Genomic DNA, 21514 nt, shown 5'->3' with positions numbered 1-21514 from the left:
TGATTTTTTTTAAATAATATATGTATAAACAAAATAAAATATTTTATATAATCAATTATGCGCTTAGTAATATTTATGTTCTTTAAATATACTAACACATATACATAATAACCGTTTTTAAAACATTAGTAATACATCAGGCACGTTATACCCTAATCCACGATCAGTTTTTTAGAGTCTCTATGTTGCTGATGAATATATGTTTGTATAATTAGTATTTGTACGCAATATGAAAATAACTCTGAAATATGCTCCTAATCTGGGATCTCCAATATACGAGTATAGTTTAAACAATATACACCTTTGGCCAAATATTGTCTCACTAGCTATGCCTACGTACGTATATTATATTAAACGTGTTCTACCATATTATATGGGCTTATAAAGCAAAGTGGTAACATATTTCTTGCGATAGCGATGAGTTGCACTCAGCACCATAACACCATCTTTGATAGAGAGCGCATACAGATGATTAAGCATAACATGATTAGGTTCTGGAAGCAATGTTGGCTCACACTGAAATAACGAAAGTTTGTATTTCATAATATATATTTGAATTATTAACAGTTGAATGGCAATGCTCACCGATAATGGTGTGTCTTTGTTAAGTATCACTTGCAGTAGATGTGGGGGCAACACTGGTGGCCCAGAAACCTTCTCCCATGGCTTGGGCTGTGGCACTTCCTGTGAGTACTCTCTTTCTGCATAATTTGGCGCATTTTCACTGTCCTTGGCGAGTGCCTGAAACACTTCGAAGTCCGACTGACGCACCGAAACCAAATTGTTCTTGATGCCATCATCATTTTCGATACTTTTCTGGAAAGATTATTGAAAAATAACGTATTAGAATTAAATTAATGAACTTCTCATGATTTTGTGTATATAAAAGTAGTGAATCTCAATTTGACGTCGGTAAAAAAAAATTCAGGCAAACAACGACATATCTGAACTTAGTGCAAAAGAACGTCACAAAAATGTATATACCTACATGCATACGTCAGCGAAACAAATAATGAAACAACCAGTATTTTTAAGAAATCAAAATACGTACACTTTTTTTGGAATCATATTATGAAGGACATTAAAAAGGAAGCAAAGGACAAGGCTTTGAGGACAGTTTCATAAAAATTCATTTTATATTTTATAAGTGTAACAAATGCTTCTAAAGTTGATAAAAGAAAAAAAATTCACCAGTCTCGAGGCGCTGAAAAAGGCCATTGTCCGCGAGTGGGCCAAAATACCTGCAAATCACATTCGGGCAGCTTGCGATTGGTTTCTGGACCGTTTCAAAGCCATAGTCAAGGCAAAAGGTGATCATATCGAGCAAAAGTAAATTGATTCTTAATTTTATATTATTTACACACATTTTTTTCTTTGAATTGAATAAAAGTAATTTTCCAAACTAAATGTATGACCTTTTTAAATGGTTACACCTCGAGTGCCGGACCCTGTACGTATCGCTCTTTTATTTCAATAAAGAGTTTTTCAATTAAATATACGAGGATCACTGCTGAAGTGACAGGCGTTGACCGGATATGAAACCGGGTCGTTGCGGTTTCATATGGCCTCTGGTGACGATACAGCATGCTTGACTGCGCTTTGTATGTGTTAGTGCAGTCGGGTGGCGTCGTGTCACACATACTTGTTGTCGGTAAAAATCAAAAATTTTAGATATTAGCGTCAAGCACCCGACACGCACACATATAAAGTTCTTGTCAAACAATGCTTGACCGTCACCAGAGGCCAATAGAACCGACAGCCTTAATTTTACTTAGGGAGGCATATTGAAATAAATGAGGGAATGACACCAGTCACATTTGCTTTATATCGGAATCAGTAGAAGTCTGCGTTTAGTACATTTTGAAAAGCGATAAAATAGTATACTATAACTATCTCGGCCAAAAACGCATAAGCGGTTATCGCGCCAATTAAAAAGCAGAAGAGTATATCCTAGCACGTAGGACTTGTTACGGAAAAACGAAAATATTTATGTAGAAAATTCAGAGAACGTAAATTCATAGAGAAGGTTTAGTCCTGGCCCGTTCCTCATTTTGGGCAGTAACAAGGGTAAGAAATTCAACTCAAAAATTACTTCACCACAAGTACATAATATATAAATTTATGTTCTGTGGAAAATTGTACACAGGGATAATCATATTCTTTTTTTTAATTTTAATTAAATTGACGGGGTGAAAATCAACGAAGCGCCAGGGACATCTAACTGTAAAGACTGCAGCTTTTTGTTTTTTATGGTTTCTATAGTCTTATTTTTTAAATTATGTTGAAGCATTTTTGTATTGAATGAATGGTTTATATTTCTTTTTTGGTATATTCGTATATATTTGTTAATGGTCGTTTGTTAATAATCGTTTGATTTTGTGTATGTTTTTATGTTGTCTTGGAAGTATATTAATTTCAGCGGAATTTTCTTGTTGTTTTATTTATTTTTAAACTCGTTACAGGTTCTTTAGATAGGTTGTTGCACCTACATATACGAGTATGCAGCAGTTGTTTGTTTTTATAGTAATCGGGTAGCCATTTTGTGACTGGATAATCATATTCAAATGTCATTTTACAATTTAAATTTCGCGAATATATGTATACAAGTACACAAGTATACATATGTATATGAAAACATAACATTTTTAAGTGGTCTGTCATTGGTCTTTGCGTTTTGTGAACGAAAAAGTGAATTTGGCAATTTTTCAAATGTCTAATTCTATTGAGCAAGAAGTTGAATTCATTTTCGTTTACGCAATAAAATTTCCAATATCAGTTCAAAACATTTGGTATACTACTGAAGGCTTTGTCCAAATAATTGTTTACAAGTGGTAAACACAACTCAAAGGAGACAGAGACATTTATCAGAAATATGCTGCTGTTGTTGTTGTTGTAGCAGTCACTAGTCCCTGCCAATGCGGTGTAGTCACAAATCGCCATCGCCTAACTCAACTAACGGTAGGCCCAGGAAACGTGCTGCTCTGATAGGTTGGTTCCATAGGGAGAGGGGTGTTAGGTGAGTGGATTTGTGAATGGGCATGTAAATAGGTAGTTAGTATCGTACGCGGTACCTTCGCATGCCGGACATAAATGGAATATGTCAGGGTCGATTTTGGATAAATAGGGGTTTAACCTGCTACAATATTCAGGCCGTAATTGAGCCAAAGTTAAGCAGATCCTACAGGGCAACTGAAATTCTTCGTCTGCAAGGTGGTAGTTTGAAGGTGATAAAAGTCTCCCTGTGAATGTAGTTTAATGTCTGTCTATATGTATGCTGTCCAATCAAATAGCAGGGGTGATTCCTGCGGAAACACCCTAACAGGAATTGCTTGCTGATCATTTTTCTGTGCTCCTTGACCGGGAGCATGAAAGCTTCATTGTGAAGGTGTTGCAGAGGAGATACTAGCAGTATTTTAAACTTTTTCGTGGAATCATGCAAAAGGTAGCTGAAGAAAACTTAAGCTAGTCGTTTCTATTTAAAAAAATAAAACGTGTAAAAATATCCATGTCAAAAATCTAGTATATTCAGAAACTATGGGTACCTATCTGCTGCGCCAGATAAACCTTAATCTGAACAAATCGTGCGACTCATTAAACGAGACATAGTACACGCATACACACATATTGAAGAGAAATTAGAGCAAAATCACTAGTTTTCATTCTCTATTTCAGTTTATTATCTCTATTTAATGAAATGAAATATAAACACAAGAAATACTCGTAGATGCAGCTTAGTACTTTGCTTTGCGAATAGAATACTTGGAATCTTGGTATATGGAATCAACAGCAGTATGTAAATAAAAAATAAAATATGTAAATAAAAAGCGATCAAAGGTCCGGCAGTTAGAAGCAAATAAGTTAAATTCCCTGTTTTTACCCTAAACACGAGTTCACTTTTAACTTACATACATATGTACTTGTGTACCTTTTGTATATACATATGTAAGTTCTATATTTCACACACACATTATTTAAATATCATATCCACTGAGAGGAGTGTTCACTAATTAGTATAAATTTATAGTGTTATCCAGTACATTTTAAAAGCGATTGCACAACAGAGCTCCTTCAACCCCTATCAGTAATAATCAGCAGCAATAACAATAACACCGGGTACGGTCAATTAGTTTATATCACGTCATCATTATTGCGTCTCATTCAAGCATCTAAATATGTCCATTTGTACATGTACATACATATATAAAGTACTCACATATGTGCGTAATTTACTGGATATTGATTTTTCACTACACAGTAATACTGAATGTTACCTAAGGCTTTTTTGCTTTGACACTTACCAATTTCGGGTCATGCTTCCATTCGCCATCTACACAGAATTTATATTGATGGTCTCCCTCTGGAAGGTCGATAATAGCCACGAAGTTTCCATGACTACGTGCCATAGGTAAGGGCTTCCATTTGGAAAACGTGCCCGAAATTGTAACATTCTTACCGCCTCCATCCCAGCGCAAGACAGTGGGCAATCCCGAGTTCCTAGGTAGCTCCTCGGTGGAGCTCTCCTCTTTATCGTCATTGGAATCAGCTGCTGCTTCCTTCACAGACATAGTACTACCAGAATTGTTGCGTAGCGGTGTAGAACTGCCTTCTGAAACAGTATTAGCGCGTTTGCGCGGGGTGGGTGTGACGGTTGTGTCTGTAGTAGCTGCGCTACCGACGGGCTTCGTATAATACGGTTGATCTTCGTCTTCTTGCGAGGAACCGCCGAGCAAGACTGAACGCACGTTCTTGTCATTTGTAATGTTTTTGTCAAAAGTAAAAGCTTGTACACTACTGCCGCCAACACCACCGACCGCACCAACCCCAGAAGCTGATGCAACAGAATCGCCACGGCCGGGCATCTCTCGAAATGGGGAGTTTGGTGTTGACAGGTCGCTGGACTTATGGCGCTCACGATGCATGCTGGTGCTGCCTGCATTTCCCATAACTGTAAACGGACACCACCACCCCTCTTTTAGCTATAAAAAAAAATTTTTATAATCCGAAATATTTCGAGATAGACTTGCGGTGAATATGTACGTATAAAAGCAGATTTATGCGTAGGAACTTGTTAAAATTGTTGCACTTTTTTGATAAACATGGACGTCTGTGTGTTTTTGGCAATTTCGTCTCTACATATATTTGGCACTATTTTGGCTGTGCTATCGATGATAGCTTCTTCTTAATATTCAATGTCGATGACTCGTGGAAGGCTTTGTTGTTACTTTTGTTGTTGTGGTTTTATAAGTTATTGAAAATACTTCCGCACTTGTTAATTTCTTTGTTCAATTCGAATAATCGTGCAAATTGAATAATCCGCACTTTTACAAGCCTTTTTAGAATTTCGTTCCTTTTTATAAAAAAATATATATATCTAAACTGAAATTGTATGTTTTAATAGTATTTTTATAATATGTGGGTCGTATAAAACAAAACTGACAGAAAGAAAATTCTACGAACAGTTTTCACGAATACCATCGTATTGTTTTCCCCTTGTTTACCTTTGCAAAGGTGTCAACGCAGGGTTGCACAATTACAATAATTTTCAATTTAGTATTTTGAATTGGATTGTATAAAATAATAATAAACATATTAAAATTTATAAGGTATGTCTATCGGCACATCTAGAAATTTTTTAATGATTATTAAGAGTACACAACGTCATTTTTATTCATTCATTCTTTCAAGGGTACACAGATACGTTTTCTGCAGAACGCGGGAGTGAAGGAAAATTGGTAGAGTATTGGATATTAGTAGGTCGGTTGGTTTACGTATGTTTAATATGAAGAAGATGAAGAATCTTCTGATCCAATTAATACATTTTTCGGATAATTTAAATGCCTAGAAATCTGTACAATGGTCAACCAAAAAAATATATCGGTCATTTTTTAAGATAAATGATAAACAAAACAGAAATATTTTTGGAATGAATTTTATTTTATTTTATAATTTAATATTACAATCTAGACATTCGATCCGTCCAATTTTCGTTACATTTTCCAAAAAACCCAAATGTCGCCGATGTTTAGCTGATTAGTTTGTGGAAACAAAAATACCGTCAGCGAATTTCGATAGCACTCGCTATTAACAGTAACGGCAGCCCCTTCCATATTTGGAAAGAAATAAGGACCAACGATGCCACCAGTGCTCAATGAACTTCGCGAACATGTTTTTTTTTTTTTCAAAGTAAATTTCTACAAATCGGTTCCGTTGTTCGCGTGTTAAAGAATTCGTGGCGACTTGCCAAACCCTCCTGAACAGAAACGTCAACACAGTTTACCATTCTGAGCAGTCAAACCATAGTTATCGATTCTCATGCAGCAAAAACCCCCTATAGTATGCATGTACATATAAAACAAAGCAACCCTGATGATAGCAACTGCGTTCCCACGACAGCCGGTTCTACGCAAGGCGAATTTATTACAGGTGACAGCAAACACATATAAGTAAAACCAAGGCGAATTTATTGCTGGGTGAATGCTGTCACCTTATTAAATCCATCTTGGTTCTACGTTACCGGGACGACCCTGATTTATATCCGACCATGGACTGTCACTCCAGTAGTATTCCCCGTAGACGTTTGGGGAATGTATATTCTGCTACAACAACAACAAAGCAACTGCATCAAATGCAATGTAATCAAAATAAACTCGCCGTTAACGTTTTAAACAAGAAATGTAGAGATCGTAGAATCGCCAGATAAAAAATCGATTTTTGGATCAAATCGAACCACAATATCCCGAAAAAACTGTTTATAAGTAGATCTCATCAGATCTCTTTCCTTTCTTACTGATTCAAAAAACTGTATCTTAACAAGCAAAAGATCAGAAAACTAAAGTAGCATTAGTAATATTACGAATTCTAGAAAATGAATAAAACCATTGGATATAATTAAGCCTTGGGAGCTTGCCATGATCAAATATATTCTTTTTAACACAAAACACATGTAATTTGCGTTGAGGCAGGTACTCTTTTAATAACTTGTTCTCAATTTAATAAACATAATCTCAATAGAAAACAGTAATGCTTAGCTAATTAAATGTATCTTACTAAGTAGTTTGTAAATATTAAATTAATTGCATTCAGTTATACAATTGCAAATATAGTTAATACATAAGGTTTGCTATTCTCTTGTGCTAAAGTAAACAAATCATTAAATTATCACGATTTCCGTCTCCTCCTTTTCTTCCAGTTTTCTCTTTTTTAAGGCGGATGTTTCAGAAATTGGATCTATTTCTTTCAAAAATAGTCCCGTTTTCAACACACCACCTTGATATCCGGGATAAACTTCTCTTATGTGTTGAAGGAATGTCGTTATTCTTTCCCCATCGGTTTCAAATTTCGCCAAATAATGGCGTCTACAAAAAAAATATATATATATCGTAAGCGTATAAAAACTACAAAAATAAAATTGTAGGTACCTGTAAAAGGCTGCACCCATATTTTGATGACTGAGTGGTGGTGTCTTCTTAGCTGAGGAAACACTGTTTAAAATTTTTCCCTTATGAAAGGCGTCTTCCAAGCTATAATCACTTTCCTCTTCGTCGGAAAAGACATCGTTCTGTGGCTTTCGTTGGTCTACAAGTTCGGCGATATACGGCCACAAGTTCTCTATGCTCGTATGATTAATTTTAAAAAAGAGTCCCGTTCTATCTTCCTTACAAAATAGACCTACCACATTAATGGTCAGCTCTTCGCTAAATCGGCCTCGATTGTACTTTCGTTTTGCTAAAAATGTTTCATCAAATAAGACTATTCTGCCTAAATTACCCAGCTCGAGATCAGTATGCGATGAGATGATCTCTGTCACCTCTCGGCAATGGCTATAATAGTCAGTGATAGTCCCAGTGCTCAAAGACGTTGCATCACCTTTGCGCTGACGATAAGCATTCAAATGTTTCAGTGCAAAAATAATCTATTGAAAGAGACATATGAAAGAACATATCAATTTTTAACTAGCAAACAAAAGTTTATTTTTCATATATGGTAGAATTAGTGCATGCAAAACTAATATTTTTTACGAAATATGAATGGACAACACCATTTTACTAGGCCTTTGGCAAAATAATAATCTACTGCATGTTATCGTACTCTACTACTATATGTTACTGTTGGTTATATAAACTGCTTTAATCTTTTTATGTTGCAATTATTTTTAGAATTTGTTTTAAGATAACACAGTCATTTACATACCTACTTAACTTTCGTAATTGTGGTAACATTTTTATTTTGAAATCTCGATGAAATATTTGTAATCGTCACTCAATATATATATAATATTAAGAGATGCATATCAAAATGATGAATCACGGACCAATACTAGTTGACAACAAGATCAACATAATTCGATATGTCGTGCTAATACGCCTAATAGTAAAAAAAAAAACAAAAAAAACTTGTTTACATCACCATTAGAAACGGGAGGTCAAACAATGAAATCATTTGAAAAATTGTTGATGATGAAATTGCATGAAAAATACAAGCAACCACTCACCCTCACATCCATTACGAAGCAAAATAAGATGGCTAGTGCATCAGAGATCGAAATATGACAAAATTTACCTAGAAATCACATTACCATTGTAAAATATTTTTAAAGGTATTTGATATTAAGAACTTACCATCAAAAAAGGATCCATCGCTTGGGTTTAAGATTTTACGACAGTTCGAAGCGCTTCCTTTACTTACAGAAGATCTGCAGCGCCACATCCAGCCCAATTTTCTGCGAATATCATTCTCCACTTTCATGGGAATACCGCAACATTGTGGAGGAATTGATTTTTTTGAAGGTACTAAGCCCGACTCTTCTAAAAACAACAATGCAGATGTGTTGTCTCCACAAATTTCCATCATGGAAAATACGCTAATCGACTTCAATTTCGGATGTATTTTATTGCTGTACATTATAAATACGCTCTAAATATAAGGCACTTAATTTAAAAAATAGCTTAAAAACTCCGAGGAAAAATATGTAAAAAACGAACAAAACAGGTGTTGGAGAAGAATTCGAGTACTATGAAAATAGCGTTTGTTGATATTTATGAAAGATATCATTATGCATTCACAATAGATTTCGTTACAAACATTGTACCAAAAACAAGTAAAAACACTCTTCTTCTTTCTACTCTGGTGTGAGTGCTGGTAATAAACGGTTCCCTTGGCATGGCTAGTTTACTGGGGCGGCAGCCCTTGGTTGGGAAAAACTCGAGTCATTTCGGTAACGTAGAACCGGCTGCCATGGGAATGAATGAGTGCTTGTCTTTTTGCTTTGCTGTAAATTAAGGGGGTATTCTAGTCTAGAAATTTGAAAAAATCGAAATTTTTTTTTTTCAAAATTCGATAGTTTAGGTATTCAAAAATATTTCCCTAAAAGGATTTTGCAAAATTCGAATTATTTTCGAAATTACAACTATTTTAGTGACGCGACAGCTAGACTGGTTTGAGCGGACGGCGAAATTCAAACGCGTGTTTCTCGAAACTACTTCGTTCGATACGGTCGATATCTCAAGTTCTAATCAACCGATTTGCTTGAAATTTGTCATGAATATTCCTTAAATATATCTCTATCGTATGAAGCTCGAAAAACTGGAAATATCAATTTTTTAATATGTGTAAACAATTCAGAAAGCTTAAAAATAAGAGAAAAATCGACCTGAATTTTTTGAGTAGCCGCCAATTTATGGAAAAATTTTTTTTTTCCGTTTTTTCTGGTTCATACGATAATGACATTCATATTAATTAAGAATTTGTATTTTTTTTTTTTCAGATGACCACAAGGGTAGAAATCGTGACGACGGGGACACTGCCTTTTTTCCCCCTTCCACTTCAAGGACGCATAACTCCATGAAAATTCATTTTTTTTTTCAAATTTATTTTGTGTGCTCCTAATATATGAATAAATAAATGATAAAAAAATGTATCTTAAAAATATCAATAGCTTTTTTTTTATTCATCGTCAAAAAATGCTCGAAATTCGGGCCTCTAGACTAGAATACCCCCTTAAAATTTTGATGGTAACATTAAAAGCAATAGAATATCGACAAAAAAAACCAAATATTATATTATCATTTCAATAAACAAATTTGCAACTTTACAACAACTAATATTTTCAATATACATATTTCTTAGCTAATTAGTGAGGAAATATTGAATATATTGAGAAATATCCGAATTTTTACGCCACTTGTGAGACTTTTGGATACGACTTTGATTGAAATTTAATCATTTTTTATGCAGCCATCTCACATAATAGTTTGTTTTGGAATCAAATGACCTCAGATGTGGGAATTTTTTGACAACCAGCTAAGAGTGTTTTTACTTATTAATCTATATAGTGGTTACAAATTAGGTTTTAACTCAAAAATTATGAGCAGGAATTATTTATCTGAATTCGAGAAGAAGCATATGGGAATTTTAATTATTTTCAATTATTTTTATGTTATCAAACTCGAAGTCAACACATTGACCTTTTAAATTAAACATAATATTTTAATCAAAAATATTCGAAATCTGCTGTTGAAACAAAACAATATTACTAATATTTGCTAAAAGGATATTTTTATGCACTAAATATAAATTATTCCTTTATTTATCAAATGTACCCTAGACAGGCGGCTGCCGTAGCCGAATAGATTGGTGCGTGATTACCATTCGGAACTCACAGAGAGATCGTTGGTTCGAATCTCGGTGAAAGCAAAATGAAGAAAAACATTTTTCTAATAGCGTTCGCCCCTCGGCAGGCAATGGCAAACCTCCGAGTGTATTTCTGCCATGAAAAAGCTCCTCATAAAAAAAAAAAATATCTGTCGTCCGGAGTCGGCTTGAAACTGTAGGCCTCTCCATTTGTGGAACAACATCAAAACGCACACCACAAATAGGAGGAGGAGCTCGGCCAAACACCTAACAGAAGTGTATGCGCCAACTATTTATTTTTTTTATTTACCCTAGACGCTTTGGTCTCTTATGGCTTACTATTAAATGTAATATCGAATTTCGTAAGCGTGTCAGTAAACTTCGCTTACGGTTTTCCTCCAAGTGTTTATTACTAGCAACCAATTACCCAATTAACTTAGTTATTCCTTCTCCTTGCCTTTTCTTCATTACATTAATAATAATAAAACAAACCAAAAGCTCCAAAATATTCCCCCAAAGCAATTTCTATGTGAAAATCCTTTCAAAACAGCACCGACAGCTTATTGTCAATTTTGCAGGTAATCTGCCATATGTGAACGGGTATATTAATTTTGTGGATTTATTGATAATTACTAATATGTGAATATACTTGACATGCCGTTGGAACATGACATTAGAGTTGCCTAGTGAATCATCGATATCGGCAATTCACGTGTAGGACAATCGATTGTATATTATTTACTTCTCACTGTATTTCGTATTTTTAATTGTTCAACATACATATTTTTTAGTATTTAGTGCAATAATTTTTAGTAAAATGCCCATTAAATGCAAGACAAATTGTGGTAGAAATGCAGCACTTAAGGTAAGCTATGAGTAAACGCAAATTGTAAATGAACTGAACTTCTATATCCATCTCCCAGCGCCCTAAAACGGCTGATGCACTTTGTAAGGACTGCTTCTTTGCTGCATTTGAGGCAGAAATCCACTACACAATTATTACTAATGAGCTCTTTAAACGTGGAGAAAAAGTTGCAGTGGCGGCAAGTGGAGGAAAAGATTCGACAGTCTTGGCTTATGTGCTGAAGTTGCTCAATGAGCGATATGATTACGGTCTACAACTAATACTACTATCCATTGACGAAGGCATAACTGGCTACCGAGATGATAGCTTGGAGACAGTCAAACAAAATCGTGATGACTATGAAATGCCTCTGAAGATACTCTCATACGATGAGCTATATGGTTGGACTATGGATCGCATTGTTGCCCAAATTGGGCGTAAGAATAATTGCACTTTCTGTGGTGTTTTTAGACGACAAGCATTGGATCGTGGTGCAAAACTACTTGGAGTGGATAGTATAGCTACTGGGCATAATGCGGATGACATTGCAGAGACCGTTTTGATGAATATTCTACGAGGAGATACTGCACGTTTAGGACGATGTACGGACATACGTACTGGGGGTGGTGAAGACTCAATACCTCGTGTAAAACCGCTTAAGTACGCATATGAAAAAGAAATCGTAATGTATGCCCACTTTAAAAATTTAGTTTACTTTTCTACGGAGTGCGTTTTTGCACCAAACGCATATCGAGGACACGCACGTGCATATTTAAAAGACTTGGAAAGAGTGCGACCATCAGTTATAATGGATATTATATATTCTGGTGAGCAACTCAGATTTAAAAGCACTGTGAAAAAACCGACTCGGGGAACATGTGAACGTTGTGGATTTGTGTCATCTCAACAACCCTGCAAGGCATGCATTTTGTTAGAAGGCCTAAATCGAGGTTTACCTAAGCTTGGTATTGGTAAAAAATCGAAAGGAGATCGCATGAGGTCTAAGCAAGATAGCGAAATCGCCTTAAGAGAACGTGCAAATTTGGTGAAAAACGATTTTTAGTGACAAATAAAAGTTTTAAATTTATAAATATAATACACAATTATTTATTTCGAAAATTTTCAAGTGTACACATTTTAGTTTCATATGCAACGATAACTGCAAATCCTTGGCGTAATCCCATGAACACCAGCAAGTTCATCTAAAAAAGAAAAATAAAACTAATCTGTTAATCCAAATCTTTACATATACACAGAATAAAATTGAAATATACGCTCAGTGCCTATATTTAACCATTATCCATAACCGGTTCAACAGAACGCACTTATTCCAAAAGAATATTGGAACAGCTTGTCCAAAGTTGAACCATTATATGGTTGTCTGTGAATGGTTTATAATTTCATCATAGAGAAATTAAATGGGGTATTTCTTCATTTATATTTACCTCATGAAATGGTTTTCCAAATTCATTCTGCATTTCCTTGATATTCGCTGTGTTAGGGGAAAAACACCCTTAATGAACGTATTGCCCAACTGAAAAATAGAACCTATTTAAATCACGGCTCATACTAACTTATAACAATCATCATAGTCGTTTACATATCAGTTAAATTATTGAAATCAAATTGATTCATAAGAGATGTCAGAAAAGTAAATATAGATATAAATCATCAGTGCCATTCTATAATTCAAGCAAAATACGTTTATTCATTCACCTTTGAACTCATTGAGCTGAAATCTTCTCATCGCATTTCTGCATGCACGTATTTTACGGCATTTTCATATGTGCGTTGAATATTCTCCACATATTCCCCAATCTGAAATTGCATTAAATTAAAAAAGTTAGAAAAAAAATTATAAACAAGCGTTAAATGAAGACGAATAGATAATATAAATTTAAATGTTCACTTCGCGAAAAAATAGGCACCGCAAATTCGCAAGAAATTTTGGGTTATGCTTGGGCGAAGAAAGTTACTTTGCGAGCAAGTAAAAAGCACTAGCAGAAGTGGAATATTCTTTCTTCAAACCAGCGACTCTGTGCTCGACTTTCCTATAGCAAATTTGTAGGTTATGATTGGGTAGTGTACTTACATGTATTTCATGTCTCGTATTTATATTTTACAGCCGACTGCAATGAAGAACAAATATTGTAAAATAATTAACGAAAAGTACATACATATGTATTGCACGATAGCTACAAGTTTTACAGAAGCACGTGTTGCAGAACCTAGACCACATAGTTAACGAATTTAATCAACCACATGGCGATAGTCATTGCACGTACTATTCATTTGGCAGAATTACAGAGTTCTACAATATGGCATATATAGACCGTATTGCAGTTATATAGTTCTGCCATTTAATTATTGATTGAACTTGTAGCTGAAACCTATGGAGCACACGAGGGTTATTTCCATCGAGGTTCCTCAAACGACAGCACATTTATTTGGCAAAACGTTTGTCCTTTCATGAAAATAACAACTACTACATCAAAGGTATATAAATTTTGCCATTGATATATTAAAATACCGCTAATGCTCACCCAAACTTTACTGCAATACGCCGCGATGAACATGTTTTACCTCCAAAAAGATCAAGTAACGCCTTCGACATGTGTCCAAAGAATGAACAAATTTCCGGAAACAGCACCTACATTGATAATGACATCGGGGAACACCGCGACATCTAGTGTTAAATACGTACCTTAATGCTGCCACCGTCTACATTTTATTTTTCGGAGTGGTTGTTAGGGAAAGTATACACGCTCCAACCTTTTGCTTTGATTGGCGTATTGGATAAACGGTTGTGCCACATACGATTCAACTCATTGCTCAACATGTCGGGGTTGGCGCATATATACTTTGCCTTAGGTATATACGCAAAATTGGCCCAGAAGTGAAGTATTATAAAGCATTTTTAAGTCGGACATAATATAACTTAAAATTTTTTTAAAATTTCACCAGCCACTTTTGGGGCTAAATTAGGTTCTCTTTACATCGCGAACATCGATAAAACTATAAAAATAAAAATGTAACAATTCGCCTTCAAGTGATGGATTTTGATGCGACTAGCGACGAGAGTCCATAATTAATGCAACAATATATCCAGCTGATTAGTTTGTTCTAGATTAAAAACGATTTGCACATTAGAATGTCTCGACAAAGAAACGCAGAAAAAGAGAAAAGGACCAATTGCATTGAACAGCCGACATACCCTCGGAGTAAAAAGCATACGGCGATGGTGCGAATGGAGCGGCTTTTCGTCATTTCATTTTGTGGTGGCACCTTAATGTACACTGCGAAACAGAAAAACAATTCAGCAACTCTACAGATATCCAAGAATGATAGAGAAACATATTGCGCCTTCCGAATTCGCTTTTTCCGTCATCCGTATAAAAAAAAAATAAATTGCATTTGGAGGGTTTATAATAATTTGTACTTACACTATTTAACACGCGGTTCTTCGTTTTCATTAGTTTGTTTAGTTTAAATCTCACAAACAACAGAAAAACACTTCACTGAATTTTCCCAAACATTTAATTTTGTTTGTTTTGTCATTTATTTCGTATTGGAAAGGAGCCTGACGTCAGACTTGTCAATCAAAATCGAGAAGAATAAAGTAACTGTTTTGGGAAGATGCTATACCTTCAGTATTCAATTCGCACACTATTTTACAAACAAATGTAATTTTAGTCTTCTGATGAAAAATTAATAAATAAAATTAGTTTGTCGCGTATTCACAACGCAACAACACCTTTCCGCAATTATATTTTACTGTAATTTCAAAGTAAAGACGAGTGGAAAAATAAGCAATCAGCTACTCTAATCATATCAACTTCTATAGATAAGCCTTGCGCTTGGCGAAAAGAGGAGACTCAAAACGTATCTATAGAAGGTGATTAAGGTAGTTGATTTCTTTTCCTTTCATTCCATAATTTAAAAATGCCGCTATGCCAAAGAATAATGGAAAGCTGTTGCTGCGTTGTGAATGCGCGACGAATTAATTTTATCTATTTGTCATTCATTACATTCTTCTATTCTCTTTTCCTTGTCAATTCTAATTTAAAAAAATGTTTTTACTCGAATGCTACCACCTGGAATTGATTTGCTTTGAAGAGGCTTATTAAAGTCCCCATTGACTTCAGGGGGAATCGAGTATCTAAGGTGGAACTATTAAGAAACAGTTACTTTATTTTTCGCGATTTTGACAAGTCTGACGTCAGCTCCCTTCGCAATACAAAACAAACAAAAGTAGGAGAAATTAATTGTTTGTGAAAATTCAGTGAGTGGCTTGGTAGTTTTGCGATTTGTGAGATTTAAACTAATCAAACTAATGAAAACGAAGCGCCGTTTATTTAATTGTAAAAAGACATATTAATAAAAAAGCCTCTAAATGCAGTTTGTTTGCACCGTAGCAAGAAAGTGTGTGTGCTTATAATTTCTTTATTTGGTTGTTTTCATTACTTTCACCTACTCTTCTCCTTCACATACAAGTAATTCCTCTTCCTTTTGCTTGTTTGGTTATGTACTCTTAGGACACGGCGAATTGGGATGGTGCAATCTCTTTCTCTATCATTCTTGCATTGATTTTATACGGCCAGATTTATTGGACATTGTAGTCAAAAATTGGATCAAAGGATATGGATATCATATACAAAAATGTATGCCAGAAAATTATCGTTTCCACGACAGTCGGTTCTTCGTTGACGAAACGACCCGGATTTATATCGGGTCAAGGATTGTCACTCCAGCAGCATTCCCCGTATGTAAGTATGCGGAATGTTTATGCTGCTACAACAACAACAACAACAACATAAAAAAAATTCATTCCAAAAATATTTTTGTTTTGTATTATCATTTTAATTTCTCAAGCTCTTAAGCACACTCAACATATTCGAAACAATAATCAACATAATTATTCAGAAATGGTGGCAGCCTGTTTTACAGATATGTTTAAAAAAATAACGGTATCAGCAAATGTGAAGCGTCACTTCAATATCTCATGTTTTTTGTTCATCACAAATTATTGTAATTTGATTTCACACTTTGATAGCGTTGGTGTAAATTAATAAATAAACTTTTCAGAAGTGTTTCTGCTTGTTGAAGCTTGCTTAAGCGTTAATTTAATTCAATTGAAAGCAAGAAAAGTTTTCGATGGCCTCCGAAATGGAAAATTTTTTGGAAATGTCTCTTGGTAATATAAGCATTGATTTTCAAATGTTAATACTGATGAAATAACTTAAACATAAAACTTATTAGATGAGTACATAGCAACAAAGAAAAGTGGTTTTCGCAACATTGGTAAAAACAGTGGCGGTGCTGTGTCTAAACCTTCGGACCATACCTCACCTGTCTTTAAAGATGAGCGACGAAACTCTAATGAAGTTAATGAGGAGCTTAATGAAGACAAGCTTATGGATAGTGATCTGGAACCACTAGGTGAGCGATCTCTGCTGAATTCCAGTGGTAAATTAAACAAGTCCTTTGGGATTTGGCGAGGCCCTAGTGCTGAAAAAAATTTCATTGATTTGGATTACATGAAGGATGAATTCGATGAGATGTTCAATGATCCAGAGCTACAGAAATCATGCAAAGATAAACAACTAAACCCCCAGCAACAAAATCACGGAACGGATTTACGAGAAAGACTTAATAATAGCATAAATGCAAACAACAATTGTAGTAGCATTAACCAGCAGCAGCAACCATTTGTTCAGCCGGCAAAAAAATCAAACAATAGGGACACAAATGCTAAATTGAGATCAAATATGCAAACGCAACAAAATTCTATGTCTTTAACAAGCCTTAATTCAGATGGTAGCTTTAGCAGAAATGGACAAAATCATCGACGCTGGAATGGCAAAAGGAACTTTCGGAGGCGGAATAACGACGGATGTGGGAATAGCGGAAATGGATTTGTGAATAATAGTGGTCAAAATTTGAATAGGTATAATAATAATCGCAATGGAGGAGGTTGTGCGGGAGTATATAACAACAATAACATTTCTATGAATAACAATGGGCGAATACAACGTTTTAATCAACGCAACAATCAAGAGAGTCTGAAGTATAATAAAATGAGTATATTATTAATCAAAGTAGTGTAAAGTTATGCAGACATAAATGTTTATATTACATTTTTGTCACTTAAAATCCGACTGACATAGCTGCTTGTCTACCATTCGGTGGGACCGGGGTTGAAACACTTAGAGTGGATTATCAAATAACATAAAAGTTGTATCAAATAGAGGTCGTTCCTCCGCAGGAAACGGCTAATCTTCGATTTACATGAGAAGCTTTTCATGAGGTTTGCCATTGCCTGCCGAGTGGCGCCCGCTATTAGAACCAACTTTTTCTATCGTTTTGGGGTTTCATGCACGAAGATTCGCACCTACTCACTTCCGAATGGTAGTCACGCACCAAACAACTCGGATATTACGGCCATCCCAATATATGGTATCGTTTAAATTGCATTACTTATACTATGATTTTCAGCAAAAGAATCAAAACTGTTTTGGATCAAATCAACGGCACAAATTCAATTTATGTCAATAAGCAGGTGGGCTCTGTTCCTGATTTGACTATTGAATGCCCAAGTGTATCATTCCCAGGACGACTAACAACAGGAGCTGTACAAACTGTTGCACAGCAAACTCTACAGTCACAAGCAACGCAAACGCAAAATGATTTGAAAGCTTTGCTCGGCGTTAATGAAAGTAACTTCAAAGCCGATACGATGGCGATGTTGGCTGGAAAATTATTGGACTTGTTTCAATCTAGCCAACAGCAGACAATACACAAGCCTATCTATGATATGCAAATTCAAAAGGAAATTCATGAGTTGCAGGTGGGTACAAAGAATGAAAACTTATAAAAGAAATTTAGACTAATGCTATTTTATTTAGGGCAAATCTTTATTATATAAATGTCCCAGTGGGGAAGTTGTAAGTTCTGACGGAACCGGAATCGATAATTGTAAAATTACACCGAGTTCGAGTGGTGTAACACTCAATTATAGATTTGGTTGAAAAGAAAAAGATCTGTCAGTGTTTGTAGATGCACAAAAACAACAAGAAAATTCAATAGGAATATGGATTGGTTTTTTTTTTTTTTACTTTTTTTTTTTATGGAAAAACAAGGTATTTTAAGTTATATGCCAGCTCATTTGTTATGCATTCACTTCTGTATTATTTTCATTGAATTATAAAAGAATTAAATTAAAGTTGAATTGCAGTATAATTAGCTTTTTTAAATTAAATTTGAGAGATGAGAGTATGAGAAGCCCTGTATTTTGGAGCAAGATACAATATAATAGTTGAACAAAGCTTATTTAAAGAATGTAGTCCTGTTAACGAGCCACGATGCTATAGATCGAGCAAATCGCCACGCCAGTGTTTATCTGAAGGCCAATTCGTGCAAGTGAGATTTATTTTATGTTGATCAGCTGTACCTTATTTACTTTGGAGGCAATGCGTTTCCAATTGAGAAATTTTGGTATTATTGGATCATCAAAGCAGTTCATAAATAAAACACGGATAAATCCAATGTGTATCCATGTAAGGGATACGAGTAGTACAAAAGCAAAGTTTAGATGTCAAAGTTTAGCCTGAATGTAAAATTCAAACAAAACAACAGGATCTGCACACAGACCGCTTTAACATCATACCACCAAATCGCAAGAAAAACAAAAAAAAAAAAACAAATTAGATGTTTGTATTCGCAAATTGACTGCATTCACCGGGGAATGCTGCTGAAGTGACGTGATCATCATTGGCTAGATACACATAAATCCCTGTAGTTCTGGATGCAGAACCGACTGTTTTGGGAACGTTGTTATTATTGTAATGGCATAAACACCCATAAATGGTTGGGGAATGCTGCTAATGTGACAGTTCTTGTCCACATATAAATGCGGGTCTTGGTAACTGTGAACAAACTTTCGTGGGAACGCTTAATAGCTAAATTCCATCACAGACTTTTCTTAAAATTTTTCTATCGCTATAGAGAATGATGTTTCACGTTTTTAATAATTGTGTTGCTGTAGGCTTTAAATTAAACTTCCGCATGTTACAAGGCGTATTTCTTGAAGGTGGTGGCCCTATACCAACAACAATGTTTTGTACGTTTGATTGTCACGGCAAGGTATTGGCGAAGTAGAAAACAAAAAATGCATTCGCCTTGTTTTATTTTGTTCTGACAGCCGCATGGACACACCCATGAAGCAATAATTAAAGGTGATGTAAGTAGCCTAATTTTCACCCTGTGTTAGCCATCTTGAAGCTACTTAATAAATCCGTGTTGTCCTCTTGGAAAAGCTACTTTTTATTTCAAAGCAAATTCTAAAGAAAAAGTACTCAAAAGCGTAGAAATTAAAACTTTTACTGAAAAAGTTAGCAGGCAATATTATTTTGCCTATTCCATTTTACTTAGACTTTCGCATCGTTAAAAAATCAAATGTATGATTAGCGGACGTGACGAAATAAAAGTGGTTTTTCCTCGTTAAGAGTTTCCACTATCCTCAAGCTGTTTTATTTATTACTTAAGTGTAGGTTTACAAGTGACACATATAGATTCTAATCCGATGCATGGTCAAAATACATATATACAGGGCCCGCCATCAATCGTTACGGATTTGAACTAGGTATTATTTGAAGAATGTTAACACTTAGCTGTCATCTGATTTGACAGAAAATTAGTTTTATTCTTCCGCTGAACGAAAATAGTTGTGTATACGCTCAAAGAACGCTGGGAAATATTGCGACATTACCTTGAAAATCATGGTAATGTTTCAGAATGTGTACGAAAATTTCGTACGGCAATGGGAAGAAGAAATTCTGATATCGTTTGGCCGCCTCGGAGCTGCGATTTGACGCCGTTGGATTATTATGTTTGGGGTGCCGTCAAAGACCAGTGTTATGCGAACACACCAGCAACAATTGATGCACTCAAGACCAATATACGCGATGTCATAGCTGAAATACAGCCGCATACAATCGAAAATATGTTGAAAAATTGGACCGATCGTATGGGATGGTGCATGGCTAGCCGAGGCAGCCATATGAATGAAGTTGTGTTCCATCATTAACCGGAAGGATTGTACTTAAAAATTAAAAAACAGTTAGGAAAAATGTTGAGTAGTTTCTTTTTTATAGCATTTTTAATTCCGTAAAGTTAAATGGCGGACCCTATATATGACACAAATCCATGAGAATAGCTAAGTTAAAAATATAAATAATTAAGTACCACTTATAAAATAACATAAAATTAGTCTATGGCTTACAAGGACCTTTTTCAATTTTTTACTACATTTTCAGAAAGGGGATAAACTTATGCCCTTTTTCCCCTTGCTTCCAAATTGCATCAATGGATTAAGTAGCATCTGAAATCAGTTGTCAAACTTTACTTAACCTTGAATAATTGAATCATGGGACACACCGAAAGAAAAAAATAACAAATTAGCTGATTTACCAACACCACCTTTAATAGATTCGCCTTGCTATGTTGTGACAATAAGTTTTGGTAGTCTTTGAGATATTTTTGAACGAATACAACCTACTACGATATACCAAGGCGAATTTATTACAAGTGATGACAAGTCATATTCATTAAAGGTGGTGGCACTAGACCAACAACAATGTTTTGTACGTTTGATGGTCAAAGAAAAGTATTGTAAAATAGAAAACAAGGAATGAATTCGCCTTGTTCATTCTGGCCTGACAGCCACATGGACATTGCGAAAAAAAATAAGTCAGCTGGTTTACCGATACCAACTTTTCACCTTGGGTGATGGTAACCGCAAATAAGTCAAGCAAGGGAATACTTGCCCCTACTTTCATTAAGATCATATTTCCTCCTAATCGCAGCGCCGGCTGTGAGTGAGGATTTCATACAATTACTTGAACCAAATATTAACTCCACATTGGAAAGTCAATTGCTATAAGACCATATGCTGCTGACTTAGCTGCCAAAAAGCTAATGGACAAACGTACATAATCTTGAATGTAATGTGCTAGTAAGTGACAAATAAACATTCACAAAATA

The 21514-nt window shown here is 35.1% G+C and overlaps 4 protein-coding genes and 1 long non-coding RNA gene across 6 annotated transcripts; 2 read left to right on the top strand and 3 right to left on the bottom strand.

The window, feature by feature from the left end:
• Positions 1-19: 19 nt before the first annotated feature.
• On the bottom strand, positions 20-5457 carry LOC128865750 (5'-AMP-activated protein kinase subunit beta-1). The gene is made up of 4 exons (XM_054106067.1): positions 5038-5457; positions 4299-4976; positions 586-816; positions 20-516 (listed from the first exon to the last, which is right to left on the bottom strand). Exons 2-4 carry the CDS (start codon positions 4941-4943, stop codon positions 370-372), a joined length of 1023 nt encoding a protein of 340 aa, XP_053962042.1. The 5' UTR covers positions 4944-4976; positions 5038-5457; the 3' UTR covers positions 20-369.
• Positions 5458-6914: 1457 nt separating this feature from the next.
• On the bottom strand, positions 6915-9028 carry LOC128866086 (uncharacterized). 2 transcript variants are annotated; one of them, XM_054106583.1, is made up of 4 exons: positions 8619-9028; positions 8492-8559; positions 7419-7912; positions 6915-7355 (listed from the first exon to the last, which is right to left on the bottom strand). In XM_054106583.1, the coding sequence occupies exons 1-4, from the start codon at positions 8899-8901 to the stop codon at positions 7151-7153; spliced, it is 1050 nt and encodes a 349-aa protein (XP_053962558.1). In that variant the 5' UTR covers positions 8902-9028; the 3' UTR covers positions 6915-7150. The 2 variants fall into 2 exon arrangements, with proteins under 2 accessions (XP_053962558.1, XP_053962559.1); XM_054106584.1 differs by lacking the exon at positions 6915-7355 and having other exon boundaries at positions 7521-7608; positions 7673-7912.
• A 2310-nt stretch (positions 9029-11338) lies between these two features.
• LOC128866084 (cytoplasmic tRNA 2-thiolation protein 1) lies at positions 11339-12569 on the top strand. Its single transcript, XM_054106582.1, has 2 exons — positions 11339-11494; positions 11553-12569. Exons 1-2 carry the CDS (start codon positions 11447-11449, stop codon positions 12534-12536), a joined length of 1032 nt encoding a protein of 343 aa, XP_053962557.1. The 5' UTR covers positions 11339-11446; the 3' UTR covers positions 12537-12569.
• On the bottom strand, positions 12550-14140 carry LOC128866085 (uncharacterized). The gene is made up of 5 exons (XR_008454912.1): positions 14017-14140; positions 13566-13602; positions 13190-13291; positions 12919-13007; positions 12550-12675 (listed from the first exon to the last, which is right to left on the bottom strand). It is a non-coding gene; the product is annotated as an uncharacterized LOC128866085 (long non-coding RNA).
• A 2309-nt stretch (positions 14141-16449) lies between these two features.
• LOC128866083 (putative uncharacterized protein DDB_G0286901) lies at positions 16450-18712 on the top strand. The gene is made up of 4 exons (XM_054106581.1): positions 16450-16667; positions 16733-17540; positions 17969-18320; positions 18379-18712. The coding sequence occupies exons 1-4, from the start codon at positions 16628-16630 to the stop codon at positions 18499-18501; spliced, it is 1323 nt and encodes a 440-aa protein (XP_053962556.1). The 5' UTR covers positions 16450-16627; the 3' UTR covers positions 18502-18712.
• Positions 18713-21514: the final 2802 nt, after the last annotated feature.

Source organism: Anastrepha ludens, chromosome 6 (assembly GCF_028408465.1).
Source record: "Anastrepha ludens isolate Willacy chromosome 6, idAnaLude1.1, whole genome shotgun sequence".
NCBI classification, from domain to species: domain Eukaryota; kingdom Metazoa; phylum Arthropoda; class Insecta; order Diptera; family Tephritidae; genus Anastrepha; species Anastrepha ludens.
Note: the sequence above shows the minus strand (reverse complement) of the source record. Positions and strands in the feature narration are given on the sequence as shown.

Excerpts from the sequence above, each read along its gene's own strand:
- LOC128865750 (XM_054106067.1), bottom strand. The coding sequence starts at position 4,943 with ATGGGAAATGCAGGCAGCACCAGCATGCATCGTGAGCGCCATAAGTCC. Across the intron at positions 817-4,298 it reads GGAAGCATGACCCGAAATTG|AAAAGTATCGAAAATGATGA; the intron begins GTAAGTGTCAAA and ends TAATCTTTCCAG. Across the intron at positions 517-585 it reads ACAAAGACACACCATTATCG|TGTGAGCCAACATTGCTTCC; the intron begins GTGAGCATTGCC and ends TCGTTATTTCAG.
- LOC128866084 (XM_054106582.1), top strand. The coding sequence starts at position 11,447 with ATGCCCATTAAATGCAAGACAAATTGTGGTAGAAATGCAGCACTTAAG. Across the intron at positions 11,495-11,552 it reads GTAGAAATGCAGCACTTAAG|CGCCCTAAAACGGCTGATGC; the intron begins GTAAGCTATGAG and ends TCCATCTCCCAG.
- LOC128866083 (XM_054106581.1), top strand. The coding sequence starts at position 16,628 with ATGGCCTCCGAAATGGAAAATTTTTTGGAAATGTCTCTTG. Across the intron at positions 16,668-16,732 it reads TTTTTTGGAAATGTCTCTTG|ATGAGTACATAGCAACAAAG; the intron begins GTAATATAAGCA and ends AAAACTTATTAG. Across the intron at positions 17,541-17,968 it reads AACAATCAAGAGAGTCTGAA|CAAAAGAATCAAAACTGTTT; the intron begins GTATAATAAAAT and ends TATGATTTTCAG.
- LOC128866086 (XM_054106583.1), bottom strand. The coding sequence starts at position 8,901 with ATGTACAGCAATAAAATACATCCGAAATTGAAGTCGATTAGCGTATTT. Across the intron at positions 7,913-8,491 it reads GCTTCGTAATGGATGTGAGG|ATTATTTTTGCACTGAAACA; the intron begins GTGAGTGGTTGC and ends CTCTTTCAATAG. Across the intron at positions 7,356-7,418 it reads ATGGGTGCAGCCTTTTACAG|ACGCCATTATTTGGCGAAAT; the intron begins GTACCTACAATT and ends TTTTTTTTGTAG.